Source organism: Condylura cristata, unplaced genomic scaffold (genome assembly GCF_000260355.1).
Source record: "Condylura cristata isolate star-nosed mole 26May11 unplaced genomic scaffold, ConCri1.0 scaffold00020, whole genome shotgun sequence".
NCBI lineage: Eukaryota > Metazoa > Chordata > Mammalia > Eulipotyphla > Talpidae > Condylura > Condylura cristata.
The window spans coordinates 3452809-3471138 of NW_004567121.1; the positions used below are offsets into that span (position 1 = coordinate 3452809).

General features: G+C 40.8%; 1 protein-coding gene across 1 annotated transcript in view; it reads left to right on the plus strand.

Annotated features, from left to right (window-relative positions):
• Positions 1-18330, plus strand: part of VWA3B (von Willebrand factor A domain containing 3B) — a 136632-nt gene that overhangs the window by 72925 nt on the left and 45377 nt on the right. Inside the window, 7 exon segments of the mRNA XM_004686005.2 lie at positions 3095-3193; positions 8623-8805; positions 10566-10696; positions 12447-12604; positions 13540-13656; positions 16006-16093; positions 16186-16342. Of these exon segments, the coding sequence (XP_004686062.1) occupies positions 3095-3193; positions 8623-8805; positions 10566-10696; positions 12447-12604; positions 13540-13656; positions 16006-16093; positions 16186-16342 (933 nt within the window).

Genomic DNA, 18330 nt, shown 5'->3' on the forward strand with positions numbered 1-18330 from the left:
GATGCTGGTGGAAGACCTAATACCCCTGGGTCAGAGACTATGGACTTCTATTACAGCAATTGCAGTTGCTAGATTGTCCGCATTTTCTGGCATCAGTTCCCTGGGTTCCGATTCCCACGAGGTAATATAAAACAGGTCAGCAACACATACAAAGTAGGCTAAAAGAGGGATCCTGAACTTAGGGAGACTGGACTTTCTATAACAAGTGGGAAGCATACTTGTCCTTTGCTTGGGCGTTAAATGTCATCTTTATATAGATAATAAGCATGCCTGCCCTTGGCTCTGAAGCGAAATATTATCTCTGTTTTCCAAGTCTGTTCATAATATAAACATCCTTGAAAAGACAGGCCAGAGCAAAGGCAGTCTCTCTGCTTGCAAGATATATAGAAAGGCAAGTGCGACCCATGGGAATGGTTTCATTTCATTTTACTTGGGTATGAATAAATACTTAAAAGTAAGATTGCTGGGTTGTGTGGTAAGTGCATGTTTAACCTTATAACAAACTGCCAAACTATTTTCCGAAGTGGCCTTACCATCTTACATTTCCATCAGCAGCATGTGAGTGTTCCAGTTGTTTTACATCCTCTCCAGCACTTGATATTGCCAGGTTATTTTATTTTAACCATTTTATTATGGGTAAAATATGTGCAGTGGTATCTTACTGTGGTTTAATTTGCATTTACTTAGTACTAATAATCTTGAGCATGTTTTCATAACTTATTTGTCATCTGTTTAGATCTTTGGTTCATTTTTAAATTGAGGTTTATTTTAAAAGAGTTTTAAAAAAATATATTCTAGAAACAAGAACTTTATTTATCAGGTAGCTTAAAGCAATTTGCAAATATTTTTTTCCAAATCTTTTCATTGCCTTAAAAGAATCTTGTGTGAAGCAAAAGTTTAGTTTTGGTAAAGTCCAATTTATCATTTTTCTTTTATGGGTGTGTTTATAGCATCCAAACCCAAGGATATGTAGTGTTTCTCCTATTTTCATCTCAAAATAAAATACTTGTGTGTTTAGACTTACAGTCCTTTTGAATTCATTTTTATAATAGGTGTGAGATATGGTTTATCACTGTTTATTGAAATCACCATAACTTCTTTCTGAATTACCTTTGCTTCTTCATCAAAAGTCATTTGATTGTGTCTGTGTGCATCTGTTTCAGGGGTCTCTGACATCTCATTTATACTAAAGTTTGAAATTAGCTAAGAGTCCCCTAACTTTGCTGTTTGCAAAATTTTTGGCTATCCTAATTCCTTTGACCTGCTTTATAAATTTTAGAATCAGTTGTTGACACTTACAAGAAAGTGTTCTAGGGTTTTGTTTGAGATTGCACTAAGTCTATATATCAGATTCAGGAGAATTGACAATTTATCACTGTATATATCTCCATTGATTTAAAATTTTTATTACCATTATGCATGATAATTTAAATTTTGATTGCTTATTACTATTGATTTTGTGGTATTGTTTTATGTACTAATTTACTAAACTCACTAATTCTAAGAAAGTTGTAGATTTTTTGGGATTTTTCAATGATGCTATTTATGAATGCCATGGTTTTATGATTTCATTTCTTGTCTTCCAATCTATATGGTTTTATTTCTTGCTTGTTTTAAAGCACTAGCTAGGACTTTCAGTATAATGTAGAATAAGACTGGTGATAATGTACATCCTCGCTTCCTAATGTTAAAGGAGAAGCATTCAGTCCTTCACCACTAAATACTTTGCTAGCTGCAGCCTTCTATTTTTTGTAAATGTGTTTTACCAAGTTAACAGTATTTCCATCTATTCTTGGTTTGCTGAGAATTGTTGTAAGCTAGTGTTGAATTTTGTCAAATATATTTCTGCATCTGTAGTCTGTTAATATGACAAATTACATAGTTATTTTCAAATGGTGCATAAGCATTGTGTTTCTGAGATAATGCCACTTGTTGGTGAAGTGTGCCTTAGTCTTGGTAGGGATGGTGTCCTGCAGTTTCAGTGACGGGTCTTCTCAGTGGTTCTGAGCCCAGCGACTGTCCCTGCTCCTTCTCCAGATGTGACAAGTTTATTGTTTCCTTTCCTCTTTCCCCAGATGTCCTGGATTTTTACCAGAGCCCTAAGAGTGACCATTTTGTTGACCTCCCAACCCTGCTCCCAATAAACACCCAAGCAGATTAAGACCTTTGTCTATAAAGGAGATAAAGGAGAGGGTCCTAGAGACTCATGGGCCACTCACTGTTGCTTACTCCCACTTCTACACCACAAAGAAGACCCTCTCAACTTTCTTTCTGAACAAGTTGTGGCCTTGTAGTGAAAAAGCCTTTAAGAGTGGACAGATCCTCCCCCCCCACCTCCATACACACACCCCAATCCCACTCTGCCTCTATCCTCTCACCAGTACACACCTGTTCAACCTTTACCAGTTCCTCACTACCCCCAGGCAGACTCTCCTTGCTAAGGGTCTGATTGCATCTTGTGCCAGGAAGCCAGCACCTGTACCTCACCTGGTTCCACAGGTACCGACTCTACTCCGATTTCAGGTGGTCAGTTTCCCTATGACTCAGACACTCTGATGGGAGGAACAGTGGTCATGTACTTGCTCTTTAGCTTTTAGTATAGTGGAAGTGGTCCTCTTGCTGGTGCTCCCTGGGCAGAAATGGCAGGAGTTTTAAAAATGTACAGTATCTTTGTGGTGCACCCATATTGCTAATGATGCCATATTAGTGTTTTTCAAAGATTGGGTCTCATGCCTAATCTTGGTTTCAACACATATGACCCCTGGTATTCAGGCTGCAAGTTTAAGCTGTGCTGACAGCTGAATGTCTCGCACAGAAACAAAGACAAAATTGCATTAAGAGCTCTGTGGTCAGAACAGGAAATCCATAGTCCTGGCTGCTAGAAGTCCCAGGTCTGTCTGAATAGAGGCTTTTATGGTACACCCAGGGATTTGGCTTCTTGGAATTACTGGGCTTAAATTATCTCAATATAATTTAAATTCATCTTTTATTTCACAGTTTTCTTTCTTTTTCTGGAAGCAGAAAGTAAATACCATTTGTGAGTTGTTTTTTAAGATTCAATTATGTGCTCAGTGTTTCTGTTTTCCTTCTGTAGATTGGAAGTTCTACCAATACCTTGAATGCCCTGCAAATTGCTTTTGCTGATAAAGAAACACAAGTTATCTACCTCCTGACAGATGGGAGACCTGATCAGGTACTTAGCAAAGTTGGGAACAAAGAGGAACTCACCAATACTCTGACAGTGAAGGCTAAGATTGAATTTGGGGGCCTTTTCAAGTGCCATGGAAAAACTTTTGAAAGTGATTTCCTTGGCTTAGGCACCCAGCATTGAGGTGAGAAAATGCACTGAGGAATTCTTTTGTCTTCTAAGGCCCTGAAGAGAATTTATGTCACAATGAATGTTGCCTGGTTTATATGACACACTCATAGCTAGCTGGGAGAGCAACTCCATGAAAGGAGACATCCGTCTTCTTTGGAAGACTGGTTTATATTTTATTACAAACTAGGAGTGAGGAGGATTCTTTTTGATTTTTTTCCTTTGGGCACTCTGAATCTCAATATGTCACTGCACAATGTCCTTAGTTTTACCCCTAATTTTAACGTAGTAATTATTTAAACAAAAGCATGCCTTCCTGGTGAAATGTTCTTTCTTTGTTTAGCCTAACTGGACAATATTTGAAAAGTCTGAGCAGAGTCTGTTCATCTTCTTTTGAGTTCAGTGAATGAAAGACAAATGCTCCAAGCCTTAAATAAATATATGAATTTGCAGACTAGTACAATGTAAATTAACTGCTAAATTAACTGCTGAGGTGAATTGTATCAACTTGCATCCTTCATTTGGGTTGTTTACATGTAGAGACTGCTGGGCAAATATTTTACTGCCAGGTAAAATACCCTATGTCATATGGTCCAGGTCTTATGTAAAACAACTGAATTTTACCACCATGTGAGACGTATGGTGAAATTGCATGTAAAGTGAAATTCTACTTTGAATGATGTTCCTATCAACTACACTGTGTTTTCTATTCATAGGGAATTAACGGTGTCTGTTATGTTTCATGTTTGGTGCCAAAGTTTGAGGCTAAATAAATGAATAATATCCTACCTCTGCCTCACAGATGCTTACTCTTTGGAGATGTGCTATTATACAGTTAAGCTCTGATATGATCCGGAGTGCAGAGGGGCTGTGTTATGAGACACCTAGGAGCACAGAGGGATTCATTCTGTTACGCAAGTGGAGAAGCCAGGGAGGCTCCACTGTGGAGACATTTCAGGTGTGCGTAGAAAGAGGAAAAAGAATTTCCTAAATGGAGATTACTGAGCTCCTGGGCAGAAGGAGCAGAAGTGTGAAAACACATGTACTACCAAGAGAAATTATGTGAGCACTAGGCTGGTAATGAAGAGCGCAGCATATTCCAGAAAGTCAGGTTGAGGGAGACTGCTACACAGGAAGGTGGGCTTTCCACTTCTGGCCCCAGCCCTGCAAAGGATGCACCAAGTACCACCCCTTCTAGTAGTATAGTGAGAAGAATACTTGCTCTACAGGCCATCACAGACTTCTAGAGGTCTGGAATCTCCCAACAGAATATGCAAAATATACCCAGGCATTTCCCTGGAGTAAAGATCAACAGCTTCCAACGGATTCTCAGAGGAGCTCTGATTTACTTAAAGATGTTCAACCAGGGATGTGGATGATAGTGGGGATCAGAAACATGCAGATTACTCAGAAAGGAATATATAAACTCTTTTTTATGAGTGTTCATCATAATATCTGACTTCCCCTCATCCAATCTATTTATTTTACAGATTTTCTTATCCTCCAAATGCTCAAAAAAGCAAATGGATATTTGATACTTAGTCCATGTAGACAACTTTACCATGTACCACCCAACCTCCATTTGTTTTTGAATTTTCCACTGATTTTGTAGGACCTGCACACATAGTGTCAATGTTATTACTTTCAGATACTCAGCAGAATTTTCTAATCAGAAGAACATACAGAGATGCTGTTTAGAATTCAATTACACAGACACCAGTTTACTGCTTCTTTATTAAATGTTGAGAGCAGAATTAAATAGTAGTACAAATCTCTTAGATTAATCAAGTTAAAATGGTTCTAGTAATATTAGTCTCATTCAAATGGAATCAATAAGTGCCCTTGGTGGGCTGTAAGTGTGAACAGAAACCTCAGGGCCTCTGCTGGCAGCAACCTTACGCATTTTGGGCTGCATTCATTTTGGGAATTCTTTGAAGTTAGGGACTTACTCTGACAGAATCAAGGAAGTGGAGATCAGGAAGGTGTTTGCGCTATTCTAAATCAAACATGGATGTGTGAGGATGAGGGGCTAGGAAAACACCAGGAAGCCACTTGCACAACCTCCTTCAGGCATTAGAAGAACCACCTTGCCGTCCTTCCACCCCAACTTGACTGCAGTGGTAAAAAGGAGATTTGTCCCTTTGGTTAACTCTGAGAAGAGAGACTTGGGGGTGGGCGGGAGGAGTCCCTCAGATATTCTCCTTGGTCTCACTAAGGGACTAAATGAACCCCTTGTTTTACAGGATTCACAGGGGGAGTGGGCTCCCCACACACCACAGCCCAGCAGAGCCATGAGAGTGAGAGGCTGGAAAGAGTCAGGATTAGCCAGGCTGGGGACAGGTTGATTTCAACATAAAGTCTACTCTTCAGAACTGTCAGGCCATAAAGCATCTGAAGGAATCCCGAAGGGAGGAAACACATGATTGATTTTCCATTGCAGAAGTGGAGGTCCCTAAACTCTGTCCAGATCTCCAGTGCCACACTGAGCACTGCAACATTGGTCCAGTTTAGTATGCAGGCTGAGGTCCCGGCTGAAAGAAAGGGTGCATAAATATATACGTCATAGCCTTCCTGTGTTCGTGCTCTGTGTGGAGTGATGGAATAGCTATAGTGCTAGAGACCAGTCAGAAGGTCATCCCCTGCAATACCCTTCCCCTGCAGTGACCTTGGGCTTGTGTCACCTAACATGAATTTCCCCATCTGTAGCTTAAAGATTATGCTCCTTTCTCACAAAGTAGCTGTGAGTAAATCAGATGATGTGCCCATGAATTCATCCCACTATAATTTACTGAACACCTTTTATGTGCTAGGCACTGCTATGAGTCTGAAATTCAGTAGTGAACAAGATGAGGTGCCTACCTTGAAGCTTATATTTTCTGGGGATCTTGGCAATGACCAAAGAAATATATGAAGTAATATCAGGCTGTGTAACGAAAAGATGGAAATGCTACCCGTGGCACCTGGCACCCACACAGTCAGTACTAAATCAGTGTTGTAGCAGCAGCTCCTGGCTAAAAGCATGTCAGATTAACAGAAGTGAGGTCTAACATCTCTAGTCTGGCATATGGGACTGGGGGGCAGTGGGCAGGTGACCATGGGAAAAACGAGGGTAACAATAGTATCTGCCTTCAACTGATGCAGTGCTCTTAGTGCTGCATCCACAGTGATTCCAAAAAGGGAATCTAGCTGTGGGAAGGAGAGGCAGAAGCAGAGAACCACACTCTGCCCTAGTAGTGGACAAGAAGGATGGGCCACCCCTGCAGGGGGTTTGTACGCTCTTTTGTTGGGACCAACTTAGTGTTCTTTTCACTCATAGCAGAACTGTAAGGGATCGGAAAACAAAAAACAATTGTAATAAAATAAAAATAACCAACAAACAACTATAAACCATGGATATCCTATGGGGGTGAAGAGGGGAGTAGGATCACAACTGGGGTCTACAGCATGGGGCTGTGGCGGTGGCACGTGAATGACGTGGTGGGGGGAAGTCCAAGGGAATCACAACCGAGATGACAAAATGTACAAAAGGAGGAATGGTGTAAAGTATATATAATAAAATATTTTTTAAAAAATAAAGAGGAACCCAGCTGATGACCCAAAGAGAGGGAAGAGAAAAATGAAGAGGTAGAGGTGGGCTTATGGGTAATGGTAGACTTGAGGCTGGAGCCATGGAGGGAAACTGAGGTTGAGGTACGTGGTAGCTGGAATGAAACCAGACTTGGGGGACCTTTTAGTTAGCTGCTTCCCTGGGCAGTGTGTGAACTGCCCAATGGCAACCAGTGGTGACTTGAGAGAGACCTCTCTCCCTCATCATCCTGCCTCCTCAAGCTTCAAAGGAAAATAGATGAGGAAGGGCTAATGACCAAAGAACAGGAAGTTGAAAATAGAAACAGGTTAAAGGAGCCAGCAACCAAAGAGCAAATTTATCACTAGGAAACTGATCAAGTGGGGTCAGGCTGACCACCGGCAGCTTCTGAAGATTTCAGCCAGGCTGCAGTGCTGGTAGAGATGTGGCAGAGGATTCATCTACTCACTTTCCTGAGGATCCATAAAGTTTACTGACAGTTGATTCTTACCAAGAAATAGTATTTGTTGCAAGTTAGGGAAGCAATTCTAGTACCAGAAATAGACTCAGTTTGGTGACCCTGGAAAACTTACTTTCTGAGTCTTGGTATCTTCCTCTCTCAGGAAGCCCATGTTTATCATGCAAATTAAGGTTGTATATGCCTTGGAAAAAGGCACATATGGGTGAAAAAAACTGTTTCTATGGATAAGAAATGCACCCACAGGTAGTCTAGGTGATATAGGGATGCAAGGATGGTTCCCAGCAAACAAGCTTCCTTCGTATATGATTTTACCTTTGTGACTTCTATTCTCATGTTTACAAGATGGCTACACCCCCTCTAAGCAGAGTGTCCATTTCCAGAGAGGAAGAAGGGCAAGGATTTTAGCTTTTTTTCATATAAATTTTGCCTTTTTATTAAAGGGAAATTCCCCTCTAACCTCCTGGGACTTCTTAGGTTTCACTGGCCAGAATTGAATCACATGGCCTAGTATGGCTTAGCTACAAAAGTCCTAGAAGAAGGGTGAGGGGTGTGTGTGTGTGTGTGTGTGTGTGTGTGTGTGTGTAGTGTTTTTTTTGCATTTTGTTGTTGCTATCTGGGCACATTATTACCATGTGAAGATCATTGCTTTGATAGTAAAAAAGGAGAGGAAGAAGTATTAAGCAGGAACAGTAATTTAGCAACTATTTCATAAGACAGTAGTGAGGATTAACTGGGGTACTTTTCCCCCGATGTATCCCGAGTATCCAGCACACAAATGGGCCCTTAACAAATGTTTCCTCTGGTAGACACTCTCCCCGTGGCATATCTGAAGCTGGACATTTCTTTTGATGGAGACACTTTGGAAGCCACACTGACCCGCAGTCTCATACTGTGGACTCTCAATGGCCAGGATGTTTTACTTTGGTTTCCAATTCCAATATCTTAAGTAGTTTAAAGCACAGCCCAGCATTCTAAATTAAGTGTCCCTAAAGTTGAGTGACTCCATTAGTTAGAGTGCTCACATTCTTTTTTCAACCAACTAATTGCCAGTGCCATGTCACTGGGTTATGTACTCTAGCTGTTTGGCGTTGTTTGCTTTGCTTATTGACTTGAATTGATGCCTTCCTAGATCTACTCACCACGGCATACGGAATTCCCTGTTGAGAACTTTACTACCTACAGTAAAAACAAGGGGTTTTCTGTTTTTATTTTCTCTTTTCCTTTCTATCATCCTTTCCCCCTAATGACTTCTCATTTCAGCCACCTGAAATGGTTATAGACCAAGTCAAAGTTTTAAAAAATATTCCCATTTATACCATCTCCTTCAATTATTATGATGAGCTTGCAAATGGATTTTTGAAAGAGCTTGCTTCTTTGACTGGAGGAGAATTTCATTGTTACAATTTTGGCTGTAAGGATCCTTTCCCACCAGTGACTGTCCAGGTAAGATCTTGATGAGCTGAGAAGATAGTATGCTTGTTGAGCATTTTAGACTGCTGGAGGCCCACTGGCAAAATTAGTTTAAAAACAGTAATCACAAAGACAAATGTAGTAAGTAAATTATGTAACAATGTGTCTACCAATGTTTCTTAAAATATGGTCCAATGACAATCTGAGCTTGGGCACTTACAAAAATGCAGGTTCCTGGGTCTTCAGAGCTACTAAATCAGGCTCTAGAAATAGAGGCCCAGTAATCTTTCATTAAAATATATTTTTTCTTTAAATGTTTTATTATGGAAAGTTTCAAAAATACACAAAGGTGGAAGAACATATGGGCCCCATATATACATTAGTCACCCAACAATTACCAACATTTTGCCAAGCTTCCAGAATTCATTCTTTTAACAAGGATCTTGGGGAGTCCATATGTAAAGCCTGTAACTACCGCTGTTTGCAGACAGTTGTGGGAAGTTCTAAAATATACAGATGGTAGGTAGTCTCCTATGCCTCAGACTACATAACCATGTAACCATCTGATAAAACAATTCATACTAATGGGAGAAAATTCTTTTCTCCTATCTTTTCTAGAGAATATATTTTCAAGGATGTCCTACTAGAGAATATGCTTTCTGACCTGTTAACTGTCCTGAGAAGTGACTGTAATTCCAGAACAAGTCAGAGCACTGATGAGTCCTTGCATATGAGGAAACTGCTACAGTCTGGGGAAAGACTACCCTAGGGGCTTGTAAGGAATAGTTCTCTGATCTCACACAGGGATGGGCGCAGTGATTACTCATATCAACTAGGCTGGAGAACCCTTAATCCTGCACAAGTGGCATAGAGTACACAGATCTGCCTGAATCTTTCTTCAGTAATGTGAACAGCCAAGTGTTGCTCCAGTTCTGACTAGCAAATCTTAAATTTACTACCTGAAAGGATCACACTATGTACAAGGAACTTAACTGCATCCCTGAACAAGCCCTCAAAATAATTATGAGAACAAAAATATCCACCATCCAACAAAGTAAAACTGACTTTTTGGTATCCAGTTGAATAGTACTGGCTATGCTGGGAAGCAGGAAAGTGCAGGCCAATAATAAGGAGATAAAGCAAACAGGAAAATCAAGCACATGCAAAGTGATTCAGATGTCAGTGTTCAGTTGAATAATAAATTGTTTTCAAAGACGTGGATAAGCTTTTTTGCTCATGCAAAAGTTTTAAACAAAATTTAGCAAACTGAAGTCAATAATGTATTAAAAATCTTAAGTATAATGACCAAGTTTATCCCAGAAATGCAGGGTTGGTTTAACATTTGAAAATCAATACATAATTCACCATATTAACATATTTTTAAAACTTTTACAATCATCTCAATTTATGCATAAAACATTTTGACAAAGTCTAAGACACACTTCTAACAAAAGCTCTCAGTGGGAGGAGAAGAGTTATGGGGTTGAAGGAGAAGACAGATCAAGAAAGAGATATGAAAAAACTTTGGGAGTAATGGGTTTGTTTCTTCCTTTGATTGCAATAATAATTTCACAGGTGTGAATATCAAAACTATACAAACAGCCCACTTTGTATACATTCAATTTAGGGTATATAAATTAGACTTTAATATAGGCCATTTAAAAGTATAAGAATATAAGCACTACATGACATTCTTCAGATTCTTCTTTTCCTGGTTTTCTTTCTGTTGGAAATATTTGAAATGTAAATTTTAAAATTCATTATCATAATGTATTCACTTTTCATTTTGGGAGAATGAAGATCTGACTCTTTTGATGGAAGAAATGGAGCAGGGGTACAGTGACCTGGAGAAGGTGCAAAACCTTTATTCTGAATCCTTGATCATGGACTGGTGGTACAATGGAGAGAAGAAAGGCCACAATAAGTGAGAAGCCAACCCTGCTTCCTGGGCCGCGGGTCCTCTCAGATGCTCTGTTCACTGTCCTTGACAGTCCTTCCCGAAGCGCTGAGAGGGATTTCTTTCACTGAAATGAATCACATAGTATAGTTGTGTTAGGATTAATTTGAAGCAAAGAGAATGCATAATCTAATAATTCGGAACAATGGTCTGAAGGCCAAGGCCTGGTCTTCATTCTGTGTGACCTATATGGATCCATAACTTCTCTGTATACCCATCAGTTTCCTCATCTTTAATATGGAGATTTGGCAGCTGTGGTGGTAGGATTTGGGAGAGATGACTTCTCAGCTTGTTTGTTTTCTGTCCTATATATAGTCTAGTAGTTTTAAGCAAAAATCAAAACCTTCACCAGCACGCAGAAAATGTGTCAAATCTTTTCAAAATGATTTAATGTGGTAAGGGTCATCAGGTACCACTGTTTCATAGAAATGCCCTCTCGGGAATTGTCTTTTTTATTTGATATTAAAATGTAAATAAGAATACATTGACTAATCAGGATTTTTTTCTTCATTGAAATTCAGTGACTTCTTACTGCAAAATAAGCATTACCATGAACTGGAGGGAGGGCATGGGCATGGGATCAGTAAAAAGAGATAAATTGCCTTGTTCTAGTTTTCTACCCATTGAAAAAGTATTATAGCTCCCAAATCTCCTCTCTTCCTTCTTTTTTACAACATTTATTGAGTATAAATTATGTGCTAGGTGAACTGGGGCATGCAGATGGCTGTAAGCCTGGTCCCTCCTTTCACTTCAGAGCCAGCGTGGAGGAGAATAAACAAGGATCACAGCTCATGGGCGAGTGCCCCACAGGGGCGGTGGGCAGTGAGGCTGGGGTGTGTTAAGGAGGGAGAACATGCTTCATGGTATTGCAGCAGGAGATGGTTCTGGAAACTCTTTTCTGTGGCTTCTGTGTTCAGAGCTTCAGAGGTGTGCCTGGGAAAATATCCCAGATCATAATGGTGAATGGATTGCTGAGGTCTAGGCACAGGGGTTCCAAGGCAGGGCTTTGCCTTGCTGGTCTTTATAAGCACTAGCTGCTCCAACCTGTGATTGGAGAACAGGTTTCTGTACTACTTCCTGCTTTATAAGTTTCTCTCCTTCATGTTCATGATTGCCCAGGGCAGTCAGTCAGAAGCAAGTTTCCCGCAGTTTATAGAAAAGGAAAGTAAGGATGTTCAAAGAATATTGAGTAACTTCACTGAGTCTCACAAGAAGAAAAATAGCTGTAATGTGAGCCTTGTCTAATGATTTCATGGATGGGCCCTGCCCACTCTTCTGCAAGGGGGGAGAAGGGGTAGGCAGCTCTTCACATATTTTTTTGTTTGTTTTTAAAGATTTATTTATTCATACAGAAGTGGAGTACAGGCCAGAGATGCAGAGGGTGAGAGGATTCACCAGGGACAGAGCAGGGAGCAGAACAGGCAGATCGACAAAGTACACTGCTGAGGGTAGCAGCAGGCGGGCCAGGAGAGGTCTGCTGTGCCATGTGGTCACCTCCGGGGCAGGCGGGAATCGAACTCATGTGGAAGTGGCTTAAGCCTCTCAGTGCTGTGCTTTAACCCACTGCGCCACCGGGGAGGGCCAGCTCTTCATATATTAACCAAATCGGGCATGTTCACTTTAAGTTTGCTGTATCAACATGATTACATTGACCTAACTCTGCCTTCTTAATGACAATTTTGTCTTCTCTCCTCTTCCTTTATCTAAATCAAAACAGGCATCAAAAAGAAATCTGTTCTATGGCTGCAACCCCAGAAATATGTGCAAAACCACATTCTGATGTCGAATCAACACAATCATCCTCCCTAAATATGTCGAAAGTACCAAGGGACCTTTCAAATCAAAAGATTCACAAAAAGAAAGTCCTTCATGCAGGTATCAGTGAACAAAATGGTTTGAATTCCTTGGTCTCATTAGTTTCCTTTCAATGTAAGGAGGTAAAAAATAAAAAGGAAATCTATATATATTTTTAAAGATTTATTTATTATTTATGCATACAGAAATGGGACACAGGCCAGAGGTGCAGGGGCCGTGAGAGGCTTCACCAGAGACAGAGTGGGGAGCAGAACAGACAGATCCATGAAGTGCACTGCTGAGGGGAGCAGCGGACAGGCCAGGAGAGGTCTGCTGTGCCATGTGGGTTGAACTCGCACTGAAGTGGCTGTGGCTCGCTTGCAGTACTGCACCACCAGGGAGGGCCACCATATATTATTTTTAAAGAAGTATTAACTTATCTAAATTGAAATTTTTACTGAGAAAATTGCATATGGGTACACATGTCTGATTGCGAACAGCTAGAATACGAGTGATGGAGTACGAGTGTGTGCGTATGTGCAGGTGTGCACAGCCGAGAGGCCAGGGCTACAGGAGGAGGGGACCACTAGAGTATGCCAGAGAGAAAACCCAGAGAAAGCCGAGAGTTCTCTGGGGCTGGGAGGCCTGCCAGTCTCCCTGCCCACCCTGTGCCTGCTTGCCCCACTACAGAGATACTTGAAATCAGAGGGAAATGGGAGTCAGATGGATGGAAGGAATGTCAGTGCATTAAGAGCTTTAGAGGCCCCAGCTGGAAACCACACAGGGTCCTCATTCCTTTAGCTGCAATAAAGTGAATTCTGCTTGAATGAGTTTGGAAGCTAATTTCTCTCCAAGAGAGCCAAAGCTTGAACTCATAAGTGAAGCAAGCAATACTTTGGCATTCAGTCAGTCACAGAACTTTCTTCTGAGGGTTACTCCAACAACATAGTTACACCTGATGAAGCATCTCTTTCCACCCCAGATTCCTTTAACCCGTCTCCCTGTAACACCAACAGAGTCTACCAAAACCAGCCTGCTCAGAAGTCAGATGTCCATGCTCAAGAGCTCAGCTTACAGTGAGAGGAAGGACAGCCTTTCCAACTCCAGCAGCTGGCTCACCACAAGTGACAAAGGCAAGTTAGAGGGGCGCTCTGTCAGGAAGTGCAGGTCCCCCTCCCTCTACCCACATCTCTGCTACTGAAAGAGCTGGGTAGAGAGACAATTGGGCATACACAAATCATTTTTAAGTGGGTCTGGATTGCTTACGATTCAAAGGACCTCCTTATAAATCCAGACTCTGTTTGCAGTAAACTGTCATGCATGGCTGAGTGTTTAATAGACACACAGCTTTCATGGCTACAGTGCTGGGGATGCTTGCTGCTGCTCCATGGTTTGCATAGGAAAATCTATCACTTCATACTTGGCTAACTTCTCTTCATTTGCAGGTTGTACCAGCTGAGGAGCCTCTCTCTGCCCATATTGTCAGCTTTTTGGGTGCTAAATGTAGGGGGGGGGGGAAATGGATGTAACTTTTCCACTCAATTTTTGTTACTACTGATAAAACTATTAATCTTAAATAGTAAATTTTAAGTTTAATTTATATAGTATTATCCCCTATATTTATCTGTATGGTAAAATCTCAGCCAAGCACACACACACACTCTATACTCTTAAGTAATTTAAGTGTCTGAGTGACAAAGCTACACCTGTTACTCTATTGTAGCTCCATTAAGCCCTGTGTTTATCAGTGCTGGTGCCAATGTGCCGTCTTTCTCAATTTCAATTGACCTGTCATATCCCCTATTATTTACCTAGTCCTTAAAGGGCTTATCATGTTATGATTAGAATGTTTTCAACTCATTGCCAAATTCCCCTACTTCTGGAGACTGTTAGTTCAACTAATATTTCTTCCATTTATAAATCCAAGTTTATATAATTATATACATTAAAGGCCCTAAATATTAATTTGAAAATTCAAAACTGCAACCAAATAGAACCTCAGAGGAAATCTGGTTTTCCATGTAGAGTGGAAGAACCACAAAATACTAAACTGAATATCAAAAACTAAAATATCAGTCAAAGCTCTCCTGTATAATTTGGAGTGCGTCTAATGAAGGCAGCACTGGTTAACAGTATTTTTATTTTTAAACATTCTTTTATCTGGAGAAGGAGATAATGAGGATGTTTCATTCCTTCAAGGAGTGCACAGTGAATATGGGGTGAGGTAGACAAGCAAAAGAATGCAAGTACTGAAGCAGGGGCAGATAGGGCAACAGGGCAGGAGGCCAGATGAAAGTATGGAACAGCCATTCACCTGCCTGGGCTCTCAGGAAAGAGCCACCCAAAATGACAAAAACCAAAACCAAGTGCCCAAGTGCTAATGCAATACAACACCCATACAATAGGGGGCTGTGGGCTATCACCTCGCAAAGGCCAGTGCCCGATAAGAGGACAGGTCACTGTCTGTGGGTTCCCACTCACATGCACAATTGCAAGAGAACTCAGGCTCTAGGAACAACCATGGGTTTATTTTACAAACAGGGGAAACAAAAAGCTTACTGTGGTCACAAGTGACTGGTTATCTCACCCAGAGAGCATCAGTGATGGTCACCACTGATCATCAGGAATGCTGAATGGCACTGGCCAGTAGTGATGATCACTACTGCCTTCTCAGAGGTGGTGTCAGAGACACCCCGTGTTAACTCTTATTAGTTGTTTGGCTATACCAACAGCAAACAGCTTTTTGAGACATCAGGCCCAGGGCCTTTGGTGCTCCTTTCAGCCGGGACAAGAGTGGCTTCTCTGGTCTTCAGCTTCTCTTCCCTCTTTGAAGGTCAGCTGCTGGATGCTTTGATTTGTTTTTTCTTCAGAAGCCAGGAACAGAGTCTTCCCCGTCTTTCTTTTTCCTTAGGATACTGGAACCATCTTCTTTCTCCTTCATAGGCTGGTATCCTCTACCCTCTGTTCAGGGGCTGGCATTATCTCTCAGCTGCCTTCTACCCTGGCTTAACTCTTCTTTTAGGGTGCCCCATCCACAAGTCTGATTGGACCATTTTTAATCCTGTGGTTGATTGGACCATTAAGCACCAATCAGCTCATAGCTCATACCTGATTGGTCCATTCCACAATCCAGGAAGTAAACTGTTACATAAAAGGGCTCTGAGGAACAACTGCCACAACTGACAGTATGGCAGTTACCCAGCTCTGAGGAGCAGTTGGCTTGTGGTGGAGAAGCAGGGTGAGAGAATACCACTGCTCCTGCTGGGATCCCACTGCTGAGGTGGCTGGGTTCCGATAACAGTACTATATTTGCCTATGCATTGGTTTTGATTGTCAATTGCAAATGAATCTCACCTGAAAACCCACCTTGAAGTATGGTCCATCAATTAGCTCTCAGTCACAACTGAAGTGTGGTCCTTTTGCATTTTGATATAAATCCTATATATGAGGAAATTACACAGTTCCCATTCCCCCACCCACAGAAATGAGCTTGCCGCTGACAAATGATTATCCAGATGACAAAGCATTAGAAAGATTGACTCGAGAAGAGAGCCAACTTTATGACCAAGAGTGAGTACTTTAAATTTATTTGAAGAGTTTTGTGATTTTTATTGTAGTAATTGTTAGAAGTTTTAAAATGTCACACAGTGTTTTATCCTTAGTTTTTCAGATATGTCTTCAGCAAACTGGCTCAAGACCCATGGCCTAGTTGCCAGGAAGCTCACCCTCATGGATGCCTTGTCCACGACTGCGGTCCCTCACTCCCCCACCTATGTTCCTATTCTGGGCAAGCATGTTGTTTCCAAGGTCTTTGATGAGGTAAAATAGATTTTCTTTGTCCCTGCTTGAGGTGTGTTTCATTTCCTGTGTCCACAAAAAGTAGTCCACTTTAATTTCGTTTATAGTTGTAACAGAAATGTATTTCAGACTTCTGAAAAAAAATTATGTGTAAAGGCAGTAAAAAGGAGAGAGTGAAGCATTTAAGTATTTTTGCTTTTAAGCTGAAAAGAAATTGGCCTCTGTTGGTGTGACAGGAGCCTCTGTTCGTGGCTCCTTGCTGATGGGTGCAGAGGAGAGCTTGCAGGGATATCTGCAAACCTTCTATGGCAGTAAAGCGTGACTATCCAATATCAAAGGGCAGGGAGAACTTGTAAGATGTTATGTCCTTCTTTTGCTTCCCTCACTGAAATACAGAGGCATCTTTTGCATTATAAAGTTTTCAGAGAGAAAAAGAGGGAGGGAAGGGAATGGGGAGTGGGGAAGACAGAGAAAGAGAAAGAAGGAGAAATCAATGAGAGTGATAATCCTGTCCTGAAGGATAAAAGAGCTCCAGTAGGTGGGTGTGGCTGGAGTTAAATGGGGTGTAGGCCAAAGTACCGAAAACTTTCCATTGAAATAGGCAACAAGGAGGTCCTTGCCCTTAGCAATAATAGTTCCAGTGGAGCAGCCAGATTGCCCAAGAATAAGGAATAAATACAAAAGGAATGAAAATATGAAGATTGAATATCTCCCTTTACCCTCCACCCCCACTTCCTGGAAAGGATAACAACAGCTAATGATATATGAAGTATCTGGACTCACAGTCACTAAATGGGAGTAATATCCTTAAAAGACCTTATCTCTTACTGAAATTCTTAAGAAAAAAGGTAGGATGTTTGGAATTTGTTTCAAAAATAATCCAGATGGTGGGAGTAGGGGAGGGAAGGGAGGAGGTGATAAAACCAAATTGGTTGTGAGTTGATAATTGTTAAATTTAGGTGAGGGTGTTGGGTGGAGGGAGATTCATTCTACTATTTGTCTGCTTTTATATACCTTTGAAATTTTCTTTTATAAAAAGTTGAAAAAAATCAAAGCAAGAACACTTTAAAAAATGATCTTTATCAATCTGGTTTTGCAATAACTGAGACGTGATATATTTGGGAAAGCATGTGAACTGGCAATTTTTACTATCAACTCATTTAAGAAATTACGTGGAGTTGAACATTCATTCTGGTGCGATGTGGTCACCCATTCTCAATCTGGCAGGTATGTGTGACCACTCGGGCTGACTTTGCCTCAAGGTGAGTGACCCTGACCCTGGAAGTGACCTGGGAGATTCCATTTAAACCTCCAGTGAACTCTAACCTGCTTAATCAGATGTCAGCTTGTCACTTAAACTTGACTTCTTCCAGAAGCAACAGAGAGAAACTGAACATTGATTTATTTCTTCCAGGAAGTTTGACAGCTTATCACATTCTGTGCATTTATTTCACTAATGTTCTTGACTTTTAATTGGAATACAATATATTTACTGAAACACCCTGGAAATTTCTTGGGTTTATCATGTCTTATCCTATATCTCCCAACAACCTCAGATACATTGAAAAGTAAGTTTCTCAAAAAACAAATATGACAAGGTAGGGAAGCATAAGCAAAGGAAGAAACCATAAAGGAAAGATTTACAGACTGAATATAAAATATTATTTTGTATGAAAATAAGGTGAAGGCATATCTCAGAAAAATATTTGTAACATGACACACTATAGGAATAGTATCTTAAATCATCATGAGATGTTGTGTATATAAATCAGTGTTGAGTATACATACACATATGCACACATCCATAAAGGAGTAGGAAAATGACAAACAGCTCAGTGGAACATTGGGGGGATGGGTGTTAACTTTTTTTTTTTTTTATTAAAAAGTTTATTTTTACATCATTTTTCACATTTTTTTTTTTTCATCTCAATTGTAATCCCCACGGGTTTCCCATCACCAAATCACCCCTGTGCCACCACCATAGTCCCGTGCATTTCCCTCCCTTCCCC